The sequence below is a fragment of the Hyla sarda genome, chromosome 10 (assembly GCF_029499605.1).
Source record: "Hyla sarda isolate aHylSar1 chromosome 10, aHylSar1.hap1, whole genome shotgun sequence".
NCBI classification, from domain to species: Eukaryota; Metazoa; Chordata; class Amphibia; order Anura; family Hylidae; genus Hyla; species Hyla sarda.
In genome coordinates, this window is record NC_079198.1 from 9,043,901 (window position 1) to 9,063,565 (window position 19,665).

Genomic DNA, 19,665 nt, shown 5'->3' on the forward strand with positions numbered 1-19,665 from the left:
TGGGCAGTGCCTGGTTTCCCCCAGACAAGATGCTGCCCCCACCATGATCACTGTAGGGATGGTATTGGGCAGGTGATGGGCAGTGCCTGGTTTCCCCCAGACATGATGCTGCCCCCACCATGATCACTGTAGGGGTGGTATTGGGCAGATGATGGGTAGTACCTGGTTTCCTCCAGACATGATGCTGCCCCCACCATGATCACTGTAGGGATGGTATTGGGCAGGTGATGGGCAGTGCCTGGTTTCCTCCAGACATGATGCTGCCCCCACCATGATCACTGTAGGGATGGTATTGGGCAGGTGATGGGCAGTACCTGGTATCCTCCAGACATGATGCTGCCCCCACCATGATCACTGTAGGGATGGTATTGGGCAGGTGATGGGCAGTGCCTGGTTTCCTCCAGACATGATGCTGCTCCCACCATGATCACTGTAGGGATGGTATTGGGCAGGTGATGGGCAGTTCCTGGTTTCCTCCAGACATGATGCTCCCTCCACCATGATCACTGTAGGGATGGTATTGGGCAGGTGATGGGCAGTACCTGGTATCCTCCAGACATGATACTTAGAATTGAGGCCAAACTGTTCGATCATGGTTTCATCAAATCAGAGAATCTTCTTCCTTACATGAACACCACCATACCCATAGAGTCAGATTTATGAAACTCTCTAAAAGAAAACCTGTCTTTGTTGCTCATATCAACCATTTAGAGCTCAGCTTCTTTTTCCTTTCAAAAATGAAATCTGCACAGTGATCAGATGCTACAAAGACAAAGTCTATGTTTTAGACAGTTTCATTCATTTCCCTCAGTATCTACACTAATAGCAAAACATTTTTGTTCTTAAAATTTAAAGCATTCATTAAAAAAACTCTTCCTTTCTATATGGTTCATTTGTTCCTGCAAAAAAAAAAAGAATAAAGTAAAAAAAAAAAATTTATTAAAAAGGAGAATTATGTTTTTGAGGCAAAAGAATATTGTGCAACTCTCCTTCTGTTTTCTATCAGACAGTAATGTCAGGCTGGAGAAACAAGAATGGAATGACTATGTAAACACTAAACCGCACTGACTGTAAATTTTATGACATTTACAACGTTTAAAAAATAAAACATAAAAATGTATTTATGAATAATGTCAACTTTTAGTTTTCTCGGAAATACAACGCAAAAACAAAATGATATGCAAGTATTTTTTAGTAGGATAAAGACTTCTGGTTCCTTTATATCAGTCATCTTTCTTTTAAAGGGGTACTCCAGTGGAAAACAACTTTTATTTTAAATAAACTGGTGCCAGTAAGTTGTACAGATTTGTAAATTACTTTTATTTAAAAATCTTAATCTTTCCAGTACTAATAAGCTGCTGTATACTACAGGGGTAGTTGTGTACAGTAGTTCTTTTCAGTTTGACCACAGTGCTCTCTGCTGACACCTCTGTTCATGTCAAGAACTGTCCAGAGCAGGAGCAAATCCCCATAGCAAACCTCTCCTGCTCTGGACAGTTCCTGATATGGACAAAGGTGGCAGCAGAGAGCACTGTGGTCAGACTGGAAAGAACTATACAACTTCCTCTGTAGTATACAGCAGCTGAAAAGTACTGGAAGGATTCTGATTTTATATAGAAGTAATTTACAAATCTGTTTAACTTTTTGGCACCAGTTAATTAATTTTTTTTTTTTTTTACCAGAGTACCCCTTTGAATGGCCGCAGAACATTTGATACATTTTGTGCAGGTAGACATTTCCTGGAATTTTTCTGGTTTATTCATTGCGCAAAAATGTGCAACTTTTTCCTCTGCGGCGTAATTTTTTTTTCTACACATACACCAGAAAGCTAAGCTAAGTCTGGGCTGGTGTATTTTTGTGACCTTTTGGATGGTGTTTAGGCAATAATTTGAGACTTTCTTTTCTCTAAAGTCTCAATTAATAAATTAATTACCGCTAAATTAATTACCGGTTAAGACTAACCTCAACCACTGGTCTGTGTACACAAAAAAAAAGTGTAAACTAAAAAGTCGCAAAAAAGACCCTGGGACGCTGTGCAGCACCAACTGTGAGACTAATATACTCACAAAAACAGCTCTAAAGACAATAATAGTATTTTTATTATTAATATTATTATTATAATATTAATAGAACTAGAAACTCACCTGATAGAAACTGATAAAAAAAAAAAAAAAAAAAAAAGATATAGGAAGACGAAGGCACCACTGTATGGGATCCGACTGGGAAGTGATCATGTATGTAATTGTTAGAGTTGTGAATTATGTAATCTTGTAGTTTTTGTAAAATGCTAAACGTACAGAATGAATAAAAATTAACAAAAAAATAAACTAAAAATAAAATAAAGACAATAATAAATCCCCTCCCCCCACCCCCCAATATTCTTTGAAGATAAACACCTATAAAGCATTTCTTTGGCCACTTGAATCAGAAAGAGAAGTGTTATATTTAGTAATTAATCCGAAGTGAAGATACCAATTTGACAATAATTGTATAAGATTTATTAATGGCCATCCGAAATATGAGAGCAAAGATACAAATAATGGGCAATGCTTATTTTCTTAAAGGGGTACTTCAGTGCTCCAGCATTCTGAACATTTTGTTCAGAACGCTTAGAGATGGAGGCCGTGATCGTGACTTCAAGGCCACGCCCCCTCGTGATGTCACACCATGCCCCCTCCATTCATGCCTATGGGAGGGGGCATGTGTAACGTTACGACTGGCGAGGCCCTGACAATCCATACACATCAATGGAGGGGGTGTGGCGTGACGCCATGAGGTGGCGTGGCCGTGATGCCACGACCACTGCGGCAGGAACCCGGCATTTTTTAGGAACACCAGATGCGGCATCTCGATAGGGGATAAGATGTCTAGCAGCGGAGTACCCCTTTAAAGCCTCATGGTTACGGTGCCATCTAGTGACACTGGACAGGCATAACAGTCAATACATAAGGAAGGTTACAGGTTTTGGTGCCAAACAATTGGCCACAGAGTGAAGAAAGGTGAATACAATGGATGTCCCGCAATGATGATTCTTCATCGCCCATTATGGTTCCTAGAAGATCGTATGCAAGATGGGAAAGTGGCGGAAAGCAAAAGTAAACAATTAACTTTAGGAGCTTTTAATCAGCTTTTTGTGTTTTTTTTTGTTAAAGTTGGAGGAACTGGGGGGGGGGGGGGGTCACAGTTCAGACGAATAAATGATCAGTGAAAGCAATATATAAAGAAGGGGGAGAAAGGATGAAGAGCAATAGATGTCAGAAACACTTGAAAAATCACTTTTGTGCTCAAATATTTTCTTGCCTAGATTTATTTAAAAGGAAAAAAAAAAAAAAAAACAAAAAAAAATAATAACAATGGATGGGAAAAAAAATAGAAAGAAAAAGAAAAGAAGGAAAGAAACAATAATAATTAAAAAAAAAAAACTGTACCACAAACATTTCTCTTTTATTTTGAAAATATTTATCCAAAGATCCTAACAACTGATGGTTAGAAGAACGATTTCAGCAGCAGAAGACACGCAATGGCCGGAGTCAAGACGACGGTACGGACACTTATTCCACCGCTGGTGCAGGTGACTTTAGCACCTGTAGAACTTCGGGACTGGACGCCAAGTTCACAGTATGATTTTGTTGCGCACCCCCGTATAGCTGTGGTTAGTCCTGCAAACATACAAATAAAAACTTTTAGTTAAAGGATAGGGGATAAGTGTCTGATTGCAGGGGGGGGGGGTGCAACCGCGTGGCGTCCAACATGCCCCCTCTATGGGAGAGCCGGAGACACAGTGTTCAGGTATCTCTGTCTCTTCCATAGAGATACATGGAGGGGGCATGTCAGCCGTTGCTTCGTGTGGGGGTTGACACACCCTGTTCCTGGGGACTGCCATTCAGGAGATTACGGAGGGGGTCGAACAAGGAGAGAACGAACATAGTGAATATGCCAATTTTGTGAACATAGGACGAAAATTCGCCTATTGCGAATATTGCGAATTCGAATATGGTCCCTGCCGCTCATCACTAATGAAGATGATCTAACATAAACATTCCGCTTGTTGACCACAGCAACCACATTGTACCTTTTATTTTATAAAATATCCTAGAAAAAAAAGGTGCAATGTCATTGGCCGGTTATCATGAATCAGGGTTATTTGATATGTGTTTTTTTTTTTTTTTATTATCAATCCTTAAAAATATATATATTTAGATTTGGCCCTACTACTGTCAGCCCTCAATGCTAATAAGTAGCATGACCGTGTCTAAAATGTCACTGCTTGTTATTGCCATTTCTTTACAAATACTGAGTATATCAGACAACTATTTAATGAGCACAAAAGGGAGAACCTTTTAGGCTATTTTAAAAGGGTACTACTGTGTCCCAGCATTCTGAACATTTTGTTCTGTAAGGATGGAGCAGCTGGCAGTAATTGTGACGTTGCAGCCATGCCCCTCGTGACGTTACACCACACCCCCTCCATTTCTGTCTATGGGAGGGGGCGTAGTGACTGTGAAGAGGGGGCGTGATGCTCCCTCCCATAGACATGAATGTAGGGAGTGTGGATTGACATCACGAGAGGCATGGCCGTGGACTCGCGATCATGGTCACCCGCTCCAAGTGTTCGGAACAAAATGTTTAGAATGCTGGGGCACGGGAGGACCCCTTTACTGGTTCCTTTTAAAAGACATAACTTTTCATACCTGTTGTTTGTGTTGACTGGAGGAGACACATATTCTCATCCCCTGTGCATTTTATAGTATCTGAAGTGTAACACCAGGTAGAGTCGCCAGAGAAGCAGGATCGGCAGACCACTCCATTGGGGTCAGAGCTTTGTGTTGGGACTAGAAACGAATAGGAGAATGAGAGAATTATATTCATAACATGTATATTATAACGGTTGTATAAGAACAACCAGGGAACTACTTGGTCGGTGGTTGCCATCTCATTGGTTGAAATCAAGGAGCTTTCACGCAATAGACAGACACAAGTTGTCCTCCTGAGTGAGATCTACTCATAGCAATGGACCGCTGCTCTAGATGCCTTACTAGCAGGGCTGGTGCAAGGATTTTTGCCACCATAGACAAAAGCTAATTTTGCCCCCTCCTTACCACTGGGGTGACACACTGTAACAAACCTCCTCCTTATGTATCTCCTTACAACTGGGGTGACACGCTGTAAAAAAACACCTCCTCCTTATGTAATCACCTTACTACTGGGGTGACACACTGTAACAAACCTCCTCCTCATGTAATCTCCTTACTACTGGGGTGACACACTGTAACAAACCTTCTCCTCATATAATCTCCTTACTACTGGGGTGACACACTGTAACAAACCTCCTCCTTATGTAATCTCCTTACTACTGGGGTGACACACTGTAACAAACCCCCTCCTCATGTAATCTCCTTACTACTGGGGTGACACACTGTAACAAGCCTCCTCCTCATGTAATCTCCTTACTACTGGGGTGACACACTGTAACAAACCTCCTCCTCATGTAATCTCCTTACTACTGGGGTGACACACTGTAACAAACCTCCTCCTCATGTAATCACCTTACTACTGGGGTGACACACTGTAACAAACCTCCTCCTCATGTAATCACCTTACTACTGGGGTGACACACTGTATCCAACCTTCTCCTCATGTAATCTCCTTACTATTGGGGTAACACACTGTAACAAACCTCCTCCTCATGTAATCTCCTTACTACTGGGGTGACACACTGTAACAAACCTCCTCCTCATGTAATCACCTTACTACTGGGGTGACACACTGTATCAAACCTCCTCCTCATGTAATCTCCTTACTATTGGGGTAACACACTGTAACAAACCTCCTCCTCATGTAATATCCTTACTACTGGGGTGACACACTGTAACAAACCTCCTCCTCATGTAATCTCCTTATTACTGGGGTGACACACTGTAACAAACCCCCTCCTCATGTAATCTCCTTACTACTGTGGTGCCACACTGTAACAAACCTCCTCCTCATGTAATCTCCTTACTACTGGGGTGACACACTGTAACAAACCTCCTCCTCATGTAATCTCCTTACTACTGGGGTGACACACTGAGGCAGAGCGGCACCCCCATCAAGAGGGTGCTCTCGGTGGGTGCCTATTTGGCCTGTAGGAAGAGCCGGCCCTGCTTACTAGGGGACACCTGCATTACCTATACATTCCCTATTTTATTTAAGGGGAAAAAATGTAAACCCAAATCATTTCAGATCACATTTTTTTTTTTTTTTAACGAAGTTACGATGGCCGATATCCTGGTGTTTTATTGATTAAAACTAAGCATCAAAGTAACCAAGCTAGCTAGGTTAGAAAAAAGACCCAAAGTTGGCTCTAGATCTATTTAAACAGTGGCACAATTTTCACCATTTAGCCTCCATCCACCATCACGGTATGTGTATCTAGGCCAACAATATGTGCCTGAAGTGTAGACTTTTTGCTTTAATTAAGGGGTTAAAAGTTCATCTGTCTTGTAAGAATGACTCTTTAGTCCTCTTTCACATTGGTGTCGGACTCTGCTATATTCCATCAAAACGTGTAGTGGAGTAAACTACCGGATCCCCAGATGTACCCCATTCAAGTCAATGGGATCTGCCAGGACCAGGTGGTGAGCTGGTGAAGTCAGTTGTGCTCTGACCCATTTTGGGGGCCGTTTAGCACAAACCCAGTATCGACCCAAACTTTGGGCTAACTGTGGCTCGTCAAAGTTCCAAACATTGCCAGGTTTGGCCCAAGCAATGGCGGGGCTGAGCTGTGCCCGCAGTTAGACAGCCACGAGTACAGCTTATGCTTGGCAGGAGGTATAAATATCTCCTGCCCAGGAAGCATATACAGTAAAGCAATGATCTGTATAGACCTCTTGCTGGGCTAAGTGCTATGTGTCGACCCAGAAAGTAATTTGTCAACTAGCGCTGCTGAGCAGAGCTAGTTGACTCCTTTGGGAGGGGGGGGGGATCATATACAGCCATCTATAAAGATGTCTGCATACTGCATTCAAAAAAATCACAAAAGGTCCCCTGGGGATCCTTGGGCCAACGTATGTATATAACAAAACCTACTTGGGGAATTAGATCCCCTCAGGGATAACCCCGACTAAAGACCCACAATTGTAAGTTAAAATATAACCTTTATTGTATTGCATTAAATGATTATTAATGAAATTGTGCTCTGTGGCCACTAGATGGCAGTGGCGCTTTAAAACTGTCAGCACTGTGCACATATAAGTTCCTTATAGTAAGATTCCTGGTGTCTGTTACACAGACTATTATTGAATGGAATACTGTATGCCTTCTGATACCGTTCTGCAGACTAGTATCATCAGTAGACTATCAGTGGTGGAACTATGGCACAGTGTTGTCCTAAAACATATAGATCTCCTCTCCTCCTAACGTTTCACCATTTTGAATGGCTTTTTCAAAGGCACGAGGCATTGAGACAGTTTTAAAGCGCCACTGCCATCTAGTGGCATCAGAGCACAATTTCATTAACAATCTTTTAATGTAATACAATAAAGGTTATATTTTAACTTACAATTGGGGGGTATCCCTGAGAGGATATCATTCCCAAAGTAGGTTTTGTTATATGCATACTGTATTCAGTGAAGAGAAGATCATTTACCCCTTTGGTTCCTGCTGCGGCCTCCCTCTGTGTAGCCCTGCCTCTAGTGATGGTGTCTATCAAGGCAGAGATACTCCAGAATATCAAAGACAGGAACAAGGCTGGTATGGGTCTGTTAACATTATATCTTTTTAGCATGCCTTTTTGATTAAAAAAAGGCATATTAAAAAATGTATAATGGGAACAGACCCTTACAGGCAGAGTGTTCCCAAACAGGGAGCCTACAGCTATTGCGAAACTATAACCCTCAGCATTCCCAAACAAGGTGTCTGGGAATGCTGAGGTTGTATTTTTGTAACAGCTGTAGGCTCCCTATTTGGGAGCACACTGCTTTTTACACTTTATGGGCACTCTGCCATTTTTTGTGTTTTTCTTTTCTTCTCGGATTCTAAGACTACATCGATGACCAGCGTTTTTTTTCTCCATAAAATACTTAAAGAGGCCTTTTTTTATTTTTGTTTTTATGTTTGTTGTGTTTTTTAAACTTTAATTTACAGGCTTAGGAGTGAAAGCCGTCAAAAATACAGAATCCATTACTAAGCCAGGACCTAACGTGAGCTGCAAAAAAAGTTAGCGCTAACCCCTAATTATAACCCCAGTACCCACCGTCACAATGGAACTGGGAAGAGCTGGTAACAACAGGGCCGGAAAATGGTGCTCTTGGGCCTAAGCGGTAACAGACTGGGGATATTTAGACTGGGGAGGGCCAGTAACAATGGTCCTGGCCCACCCAGGTAACATCAGGCTGTTTGATGCTTGGTTGTTATTTGGCTAAGAATGAGAATAGGGGGAACCTTACTCGTTTTTTTATTTAATTTTTTTTTCCACATAATAAAAAAAAAAAAAAAAGTGTGGGATTCCCCCTATTTTCAGTCTCACTAAAAGTTATCACTAGAGGAAGAGCTACACAAGAAGAGGCCACAGCAGGGGCCAGGAGGGTAAGTGATCTTCTCTTCACTGTATACAGTCTACAGCAGCTATAAAGGCAGTATAATGTATACCCTCTAAGGAGTTAACTAGCTATGCTCAGCAGCGTTAGTTAACTCTTCCCTTGCTGGGCTTGCGCTTAGCGCTCAGCACAGCAAGGAAATACAGTAAACCAGCGATCTATAGAGGTCACTGTATGGGGACAAAGAAGTACAACTTAACTCTTTCTTTGCCGGTTCATTTTCCATTGATCTAACTTAAATAACTTTAAACCCATTTGAATCTCTTTTAATACTAAAGCAATTATGTGAAAATTAAATTGTGCTAAGTTGGTAAAATGCCATCCCTAAAACAATGTTCTTTGCCAAATGAAATTGTAGGAAAAAAAAATGGAGGACTTACGTGCAGGAATAGTAGGGATGCAGTTGTCAGTTTCACAACATGAAGTGACCATCCTGGTTTTTTGTTGCAGATTGGTTATGCTGCCTTTGAAATTACATTCAGATGAAGGTAAACACGATCTGAGCAGATATGCAAAATTTACTCCAGATAGACCTAAACAAAAACATTTTCAAATTAAAATAATAAATTAATAAACAGGTACTCAGTTTGAGATCTATGACAGGCTGAGCCCCCCCCTCCCCTCACATTATATATACAGTATCTCCCATAAGTGACTCCACCCCTCACATTATATACAGTATATCCCATAAGTGAGTCCACCCCTCACATTATATATACAGTATATCCCATAAGTGAGTCCACCCCTCACATTATATACAGTATATCCCATAAGTGACTCCACCCCTCACATTATATATACAGTATATCCCATAAGTGACTCCACCCCTCACATTATATATACAGTATCTCCCATAAGTGACTCCACCCCTCACATTATATATACAGTATATCCCATAAGTGAGTCCACCCCTCACATTATATACAGTATATCCCATAAGTGACTCCACCCCTCACATTATATATACAGTATCTCCCATAAGTGACTCCACCCCTCACATTATATATACAGCATATCCCATAAGTGACTCCACCCCTCACATTATATACAGTATATCCCATAAGTGACTCCACCCCTCACATTATATATACAGCATATCCCATAAGTGACTCCACCCCTCACATTATATATACAGTATATCCTATAAGTGACTCCACCCCTCACATTATATACAGTATATCCCATAAGTGACTCCACCCCTCACATTATATATACAGTATATCCCATAAGTGAGTCCACCCCTCACATTATATATACAGTATATCCCATAAGTGACTCCACCCCTCACATTATATATACAGTATATCCCATAAGTGAGTCCACCCCTCACATTATATATACAGTATATCCCATAAGTGACTCCACCCCTCACATTATATATACAGTATATCCCATAAGTGACTCCACCCCTCACATTATATATACAGTATATACCATAAGTGAGTCCACCCCTCATATTATATATTCAGTATATCCCATAAGTGATTCCACCCCTCACATTATATATACAGTATATCCCATAAGTGACTCCACCCCTCACATTATATATACAGTATATCCTATAAGTGAGTCCACCCCTCACATTATATATACATTATATCCCATAAGTGACTCCACCCCTCACATTATATATACAGCATATCCCATAAGTGACTCCACCCCTCACATTATATATACAGTATATCCTATAAGTGACTCCACCCCTCACATTATATACAGTATATCCCATAAGTGACTCCACCCCTCACATTATATATACAGTATATCCCATAAGTGAGTCCACCCCTCACATTATATATACAGTATATCCCATAAGTGACTCCACCCCTCACATTATATATACAGTATATCCCATAAGTGAGTCCACCCCTCACATTATATATACAGTATATCCCATAAGTGACTCCACCCCTCACATTATATATACAGTATATCCCATAAGTGACTCCACCCCTCACATTATATATACAGTATATACCATAAGTGAGTCCACCCCTCATATTATATATTCAGTATATCCCATAAGTGATTCCACCCCTCACATTATATATACAGTATATCCCATAAGTGACTCCACCCCTCACATTATATATACAGTATATCCTATAAGTGAGTCCACCCCTCACATTATATATACATTATATCCCATAAGTGACTCCACCCCTCACATTATATATACAGTATATCCCATAAGTGAGTCCACCCCTCACATTATATATACATTATATACCATAAGTGACTCCACCCCTCACATTATATACAGTATATCCCATAAGTGAGTCCACCCCTCACATTATATACAGTATATCCCATAAGTGACTCCACCCCTCACATTATATATACAGTATATCCCATAAGTGACTCCACCCCTCACATTATATACAGTATATCCCATAAGTGACTCCACCCCTCACATTATATACAGTATATCCCATAAGTGACTCCACCCCTGCCATTATATACAGTATATCCCATAAGTGACTCCACCCCTCACATTATATGCAGTATATCCCATAAGTGACTCCACCCCTCACATTATATATACAGTATATCCCATAAGTGAGTCCACCCCACACATTATATATACAGTATATCCCATAAATGAGTCCACTCCTCACATTATATATACAGTATCTCCCATAAGTGACTCCACCCCTCACATTATATATACAGTATATCCCATAAGTGAGTCCATCCCTCACATTATATATACAGTATATCCCATAAGTGACTCCACCCCTCACATTATATATACAGTATATCCCATAAGTGACTCCACCCCTCACTTTATATATACAGTATATCCCATAAGTGACTCCACCCCTCACATTATATACAGTATATCCCATAAGTGAGTCCACCCCTCACATTATATACAGTATATCCCATAAGTGACTCCACCCCTCACATTATATATACAGTATCTCCCATAAGTTACTCCACCCCTCACATTATATATATACAGTATATCCCATAAGTGACTCCACCCCTCACATTATATACAGTATATCCCATAAGTGACTCCACCCCTCACATTATATATACAGTATATCCCAGAAGTGACTCCACCCCTCACATTATATATACAGTATCTCCCATAAGTGAGTCCACCCCTCACATTATATATACAGTATATCCCATAAGTGACTCCACCCCTCACATTATATATACAGTATATCCCATAAGTGAGTCCACCCCTCACATTATATATACAGTATCTCCCATAAGTGAGTCCACCCCTCACATTATATACAGTATATCCCATAAGTGAGTCCACCCCTCACATTATATATAGTATATCCCATAAGTGACTCCACCCCTCACATTATATATACAGTATATCCCATAAGTGACTCCACCCCTCACATTATATATACAGTATATCCCATAAGTGACTCCACCCCTCACATTATATATACAGTATATCCCATAAGTGACTCCACCCCTCACATTATATACAGTATCTCCCATAAGTGAGTCCACCCCTCACATTATATACAGTATATCCCATAAGTGACTCCACCCCTCACATTTTTGAAAATATTTTATTCCTTCTTTTCATAGAACAACACTGTAGAAATTACCCGTTGCTACAATGTAATGTAGGGAGTGCACAGCCTGTATAAACAGTGTTGAATGTTGGGTCCCCATAAAATATCTAACACAAATCCATTAAAGGGGTACTCCGGTGGAAAACTATTTTTTTTTTTAATTAGCTGTTGCCAGAAAGTTAAACAGATTTGTAAATTACTTCTATTTAAGAATCTTAATCCTTACACTACGTAGCTGCCATATGCTCAACAGGAAGATCTTTTCTTTTTGAATTTTTTTTCTGTCTGACCCAGTGGCGGGACCCCCGTGATCAGACAGTGATCCCTTGGATAGGGGATAAGATGTCTAGCAGCAGATTATCGCCTTAACATAGATTTTTCTCGGTAAGCTTGTATTTGTTTTTATTTATTTACTTATTAATTTTTTTCCCATTAAATTTATTGTAGACAAATATAAATATACAAAATACTGATGAATACAAAGGTGCTGGAATTGTTACATTGTATCAGTGTAAATAATTGGGAGCAGCACAAATCCTTCCCATGTACGGACAGGTACAATGTATTTGCTTGGACTCCGGACTGTTCACTCTTATTATGTAGAACAAATACAACTATAAACCTTATAAGATCTTTATTGCTTTTCAGTCCTTTGGTGCAAAAGCGGATTGTGCTTTACTGACAGCAAACAACAAACGTTCTGCAATGATGAAGCTTTTTATATATATATATATATATATATATATATATATATATATACACTGGACACAATGCAAAAATATTACAAAAGACTTGCACTTCACTCACCAGCCGTGGTCTCTGAGTATATGGATCCGCACTTATATCCTGATTGACAAGTCACGATGATACCGTCCGAACAAGTCTTGGATTGAGACGCGCACTGCGTACACGAGAGAGCGTAACCTAGAGAGACATCACACAGCACAGGGATCAGTTGTCTCTACCGTAATGTCACCGAGATCAGCGGAATCTGAGACAGAAGTATAAATCCTCATCCCCCATCAGGAGGGGAGACCTGATCTACAGAGAAATGTTCTTCCACCAGGTGTAGTAGAGATATTAGATACTAATAATTATAATAATAATAAATATTATTATTATTATTATTATTATTATTAATATTATTTTGAATAAACCCAGAAACAGAAACAGAAAATGTGTCGGCAGATAAGAACCATTTGGCCCATCTAAATTGGACAATTTTCTGAATACTTTTTAATACTATCCCTATCTTATATGAAGGATAGCCTTATGTCTATCCCTACCTTAAATGAAGGATAGCCTTATGCCTAACCCTATCTTATGCCTAGCCCTGTCTTATATAAAGGATAGCCTTATGTCTATCCCTATCTTATATGAATTATAACCTTATGCCTATCCCTACCTTAAATGAAGGATAGCCTTATGCCTATCCCTATCTTATGCCTAGCCCTGTCTTATATAAAGGATAGCCTTATGTCTATTCCTATCTTATATGAAGGATAGCCTTATGTCTATTCCTATCTTATATGAAGGATAGCCTTATGCCTATCCCTATTTTATATGAAGGATAGCCTTATGTCTATCCCTATCTTATATGAAGGATAGCCTTATGCCTATCCCTATCTTATGCCTAGCCCTGTCTTATATAAAGGAGAGCCTTATGTCTATCCCTATCTTATATCAAGGATAACCTTATGCCTATCCCTACCTTATATGAAGGAGAGCCTTATGTCTATCCCTATCTTATATCAAGGATAGCCCTATGTCTATCCCTTTCTTACAAATTTTTGTTTAATATGCAAAATGACCAACACCTTACCATGGAGACCGTCTACAATATCACTGATAAAGATATTAATCAAAATTGGTCCATGTAGAGATCCCTGGGGTCCCCACTGGTAACAAGACCTTGCTCTGAATATTCTCCATTTACTACAATCCTCTGTTGTCTGTCACTCAGCCACTGCCTAATCCACTCAACAATATGGGAGTCCAAGCTCAATGACTGTAGTTTATTGATAAGTCTTCTATGTGGGACAGTGTCAAAAGCCTTACTAAAATCTATATATGCAATGCCTACTGCCCCTCTGCCATCTATTATTATTTATATTACTATACTGCCCCTCTGCCATCTATTATTATTTATATTACTATACTGCCCCTCTGCCATCTATTATTATTTATATTACTATACTGCCCCTCTGCCATCTCTTATGATTTATATTACTATACTGCCCCTCCGCCCTCTATTATTATTTATATTACTATACTGCCCCTCCGCCATCTATTATTATTTATATTACTATACTGCCGCCATCTATTATTATTTATATTACTATACTGCCCCTCTGCCATCTATTATTATTTATATTACTATACTGCCCCTCCACCATCTATTATTATTTATATTACTATACTGCCCCTCCGCCCTCTATTATTATTTATATTACTATACTGCCCCTCCGCCATCTATTATTATTTATATTACTATACTGCCCCTCCGCCATCTATTATTATTTATATTACTATACTGCCCCTCTGCCCTCTATTATTATTCATATTACTATACTGCCCCTCCGCCCTCTATTATTATTTATATTACTATACTGCCCCTCCGCCATCTATTATTATTTATATTACTATACTGCCCCTCTGCCCTCTATTATTATTCATATTACTATACTGCCCCTCCGCCATCTATTATTATTTATATTACTATACTGCCCCTCCGCCATCTATTATTATTTATATTACTATACTGCCCCTCTGCCCTCTATTATTATTTATATTACTATACTGCCCCTCTGCCCTCTATTATTATTTATATTACTATACTGCCCCTCCGCCATCTATTATTATTTATATTACTATACTGCCCCTCCGCCATCTATTATTATTTATATTACTATACTGCCCCTCCGCCATCTATTATTATTTATATTACTATACTGCCCCTCTGCCCTCTATTATTATTTATATTACTATACTGCCCCTCTGCCCTCTATTATTATTTATATTACTATACTGCCCCTCCGCCATCTATTATTATTTATATTACTATACTGCCCCTCCGCCATCTATTATTATTTATATTACTATACTGCCGCCATCTATTATTTTAGTCACCCAGTCAAAAAAATAAAAATCAATAATGTTAGTGACATGATCTCCCTGAAGTAAATCCATGTTGTTTCTCGTCTTGCAGTCCATGGGATTTTAGATGTTCCACGATCCCATCCTTTAGTAGGGTTTCCATTAATTTCCCCAAATACTTGGCAAATATTGACTTACTTGTAGCTGCAAGAGCTGAGAGGAGACTCAGAATCCCGGTCAGGGAGATCATTGTTCTTCTCTTCTAGACACGTCCTACTGTCAGATTGAGACCTTGGCTGAGATTCGTAATTTATTAGATTTTATTGGGCGGGACATGAGAAGGTCTACAGAATTACCTCGGAAATAAAGACCAGAAACGAAAGGGATTTACTAGTATCATCAGGGATGAATTATTGAGGGAATGTACAGTAAATAAGTATATATATATATATTTTTTTTTCATATTCCTTTTTTGTCTAGCATGTTAAAGGGAAAAAAAATAAGCTGAAGTTAACCCTTTTGTCCTTTCTTTGTAAGGCAGTAACTTCACACCCCACCCCTAGTGATGTCCTGTCACGCCCATTCCATTCATGTCTATGGGAGGGGGCGTGGTGGCCGTCACACCACTTTCCATAGACATGAAATAAGGGGGTGTGGCGTGACATCACGTCCCCAGTCCCAGAGGTTTTCGAGACTGGAGCAGCAGCCCCACATAGAATGCGGGTGCTGCACAGAGATAGTGGGGGGTCCCACCAGCAGGCCCCCCGTGATCATATATCTTATCCCCTATCCTTTGGATAGGGGATGGGATGTCTTTTGCCGGAGTATCCCTTTTACCTCTTGCTTTCAGGTCAATAAAGGTGACAGGTGTAAGTTGTTATTAAAGGGGTACTTTGCCCCTGGACATCCTATCCCTAATCCAAAGGGTAGGGTATAAGATGTCTGATCGCGAGGGGTCCGGCCGCTAGGACCCCCCACAATCTCCAGGGGGCACCCCAGCGTTCTGAACATTTCTGTTCAGAACGCTGGATTTGGGCATCCGTGGTCATGACATCACTCTATGCCCCTCCCCCATTCATGTCTATGGAAGGGGGCGTTACAGCTGTGGTCACTCGTCGCACCCCCTCCCATAGACAGGAATGAAGAGGGCGTGGCGTAATACCATGACCACGGCTACCTGAACCCAGCATTCTGTATAAAAATGTTCAGAATGTCGGAGTTCCGCCCTCTTCCGCAAGGGGTCCGGCCGTTGGATAGGGGATAAGATGTTAAGGGGCGGAGTACCCCTTTAACCCCTTCATGACCCCTTGATTTCTGGCTTAAGTTTTCTTCCTCATCATCTAAGACCCATACATGTTTTTTATTTTATTACTGACAAAGTTGTATTAGTATTTTTTTTTTTTTTTGGGTGGGATAAGTTGTACTTTTCATTGGCATACATTATTTGATTATATAATATATTACAAAGCCAGAAAAAAACATTCATGTAGGGAAAAAAAAAATGCAATTTGCACAATTTTGTGGGGCATTTATTTTTATAGAAATTCACAATACAGGAGAACTGACATGCTATTTTAATTCTATGTGTCAGTACGATTCCAGTGATATCAAACTTGGATCATTTATGTTTCACACACTATACATAGATTAATTTCACCTACATAAACCAACCCACAGTCCTTGAGAACCTCACCATTTCTCTACTTTCTATTTTTCTAAATATTTAAGGTGGGTTGAGGATACCACCAGGTGAAAGTTCTCGGACCTCCACATAGATTGAGTACATCCACATATAATTTATAATTTATGTTTCGCTTTAAGGTTAAAAATAATAGAAAATATGTAAAAAAAAAAATAAAAAAACTTTTATTGTCATGTTCTGACCCCCTATAACTTTGTTGTTTTTCCACCTAGGGAGCTGCGTTAGGGTTTCATTTTTGCACCATGAACTATCATTTTTAATGGTACCACATTTGTGTAGTTCTGGCTTTTTGATCACTTTTTATTACATTTTTTGTCTGGGATGTGATGTTACCAAAATTAGCAATTTGGGCGTTTGGAATTTGTGTTTACGGCATTGATCGTGCCGGATTAGGAATAAAAAATTTTTATAAATCCGATAATTACCCATGTGGTGATACCAAATATGTTTTTTTTTTTTTTTTTAACAGTGTTTTTTTTATTTTTTATTAAAAGGCATATTGGCAAAAGGAAGTGCGTCATCACTCACGAAATAGCTGTCCGGAATTAGTGTTGAGCAGCATAGGCCATATTCGAATTTGCGATATTTTGCGAATATATGGACGAATATTCGTCATATATTCGCTAAATTTGCATATTCGTAATATTCGCGTTTTACTTTCGCATATGCAGAAAAAAAACCAAAGAAAAAACAAATATTCGTAATTACGAATATATAGTGCTATATTCGCGAATATTCACGAATTCGCAAATATGCGATATTCGCGAATAAAATTCACACTGCGAATATTCGTGAGCAACACTATCCCGAATGCCCCTTCCTACCGTACCATCCACTACTCTGTCTTGTCGTCATGCACCGATTGTGAATAAAGAAAGATGAATATTGCCTTGTCTGGGTAAGTGCCACTTTCATTTTACTTATACTTATTTGCGCCACTGTCAGCATCAGTTGGGCACCACCAGTTGGCTTATCGGTACGGGTCAAGTGCGGATTCTGGTGCCGAACTCAGTGTGAACTAGCACTTATCACGCAGTGCCAGACTTCTTGTATTGTTCACTGACGTCAGACCTGCTGTTACCTGCACTACTGTGGACAGTTGGTGCACTACAAATCCCAGTCAGCAGTGAACGAGCCTATAAAAGCTATCACATAACAAATACCTAGCAAACTGAGCCAAGCAGTTGGCTGAGCAGTAATTTAGCATAATTACATATAAAAAAAATTGTAAACGTGGCATAATAATCTAAGGTTCAGTTATGCGTATTTTATGTGTGCATTCAAACATAGTATTTCTACCTGGGTTTAACATAAGTACGCAGTTAAAAGCATTACGTTTTAAAGCGGCATAGCCATCTAAGGATCAGTTGCCTGTATTTTCTGACCGTATTTACTATGAGGAGAAACATGGTGGCAGGAAACTAAGCTGAGCTCTACCCCCTCGTGTACCACGCCATGCTGCTCTATTGCGGGACCCGGTGAGAGCCGAGCGCCGAGAGGGAAATACCCCCTCCCTGTCCAACTTTAGGTGTGGACCCTTTGAAGAGAGCCCCCGAGAGAGGGACGCTTACAGGTAGCCCCCATGCTCTACGCCAGGTCTGTGTAGGCAGAGGCTGGGGAGACAAGTGGAGAGCTGAGGTGGTGGACATTACTTGGTCCATTTGTAAGCACTGCTGGGTCCATATGAAGGTGCTGGAGGTGAGGTGGGCCTGATGCTCGGAGAAAGGAGCTGGGAGAACTGTGCCATTGCTGCTGTAGTAGAGAGGAGAGCAGCCTGTATGGTGAAATATGACGGGAGCCGGCACAGGAACCAGGAGGTCACGTGACGGCGGCTAAGGAGACAACAAAGCACGCTAGCAGCTGAAGGGGATGATCTGCTTATTGTCTTTTGAACTGTCCTAACAAAAATAATAATTGCTTCATGGAGTTGAATTGGTTAATAAAGTATGGGAGGCTCGCTGTTGCTTAACTACAACACCCATCATTCCCAGACAGCCGAAGGCTGTCTGGGAATGATGGGGGTTGTAGTTTAGCAACACCTGAAGGCTCCATGTTTGGGAACATACTACTCCCTGGGAGACAGTCTTAGATGATTTTCTTTTTTCCTAATTTCAGATACGTGTATGAAGACGACTATGTTGGATTCGAGCACTACATCGATGACCAGTGTTTATTGTATTGTGATTATTTCAGAAAGGGGTGACGATTGGCTTAGAGCGTTGCGCAACAGAGAGGTATATTGGATACACCTATTGCAGTGCTCATAGCCGAAAGGGTTAACCCACAAGTCAGTTCTCCTCCTACATTACTAGTCACTCATTGTTTAGCCTGCCGTTTCAGACTATTGTATGGTATTACGTATACCACAATTTATTTCTTTAGGCCTTCTATTTTACTTTGCATTGTTTTTTTTCTATGCATTTGTAATGCATAGTTATATTTACATTTTTTATTTATTTTTTTTCACTTGGGGGAGGGGTGAAACTCTTTTCCCTGGAATGTAAATTCTGATGAAGAGTCATGTGACTCGAAACGCGTCTTGTCTAGTGTGTCTCTGCTTATTTATATATTTGATTTGAGATTTTCACTTGTATTTGACTTTTTACTTGATTCTCCATTAAAGGGGTACTCCCGTGGAAAACGTATTTTTTTAAATCAACTGGTGCCAGAAAGTTAAACAGATTTGTAAATCACTTCTATTAAAAAATCTTAATCCTTCCAGTACTTTTTAGGGGCTGTA

The 19,665-nt window shown here is 40.0% G+C and overlaps 1 protein-coding gene across 1 annotated transcript; it reads right to left on the reverse strand.

Annotated features, from left to right (window-relative positions):
• Positions 1-3,486: 3,486 nt before the first annotated feature.
• LOC130294279 (phospholipase A2 inhibitor and Ly6/PLAUR domain-containing protein-like) lies at positions 3,487-15,473 on the reverse strand. The gene is made up of 5 exons (XM_056543892.1): positions 15,422-15,473; positions 12,935-13,051; positions 8,957-9,109; positions 4,692-4,832; positions 3,487-3,659 (listed from the first exon to the last, which is right to left on the reverse strand). Exons 1-5 carry the CDS (start codon positions 15,471-15,473, stop codon positions 3,487-3,489), a joined length of 636 nt encoding a protein of 211 aa, XP_056399867.1.
• Positions 15,474-19,665: the final 4,192 nt, after the last annotated feature.

Coding starts and splice junctions, on each gene's coding strand:
- LOC130294279 (XM_056543892.1), bottom strand. CDS start 15,473: ATGATCTCCCTGACCGGGATTCTGAGTCTCCTCTCAGCTCTTGCAGCT. Junction 9,110..12,934: donor ATACTCAGAGACCACGGCTG/GTGAGTGAAGTG, acceptor GTTTTTGTTTAG/GTCTATCTGGAGTAAATTTT. Junction 3,660..4,691: donor CCAGTCAACACAAACAACAG/GTATGAAAAGTT, acceptor GTATGTTTGCAG/GACTAACCACAGCTATACGG.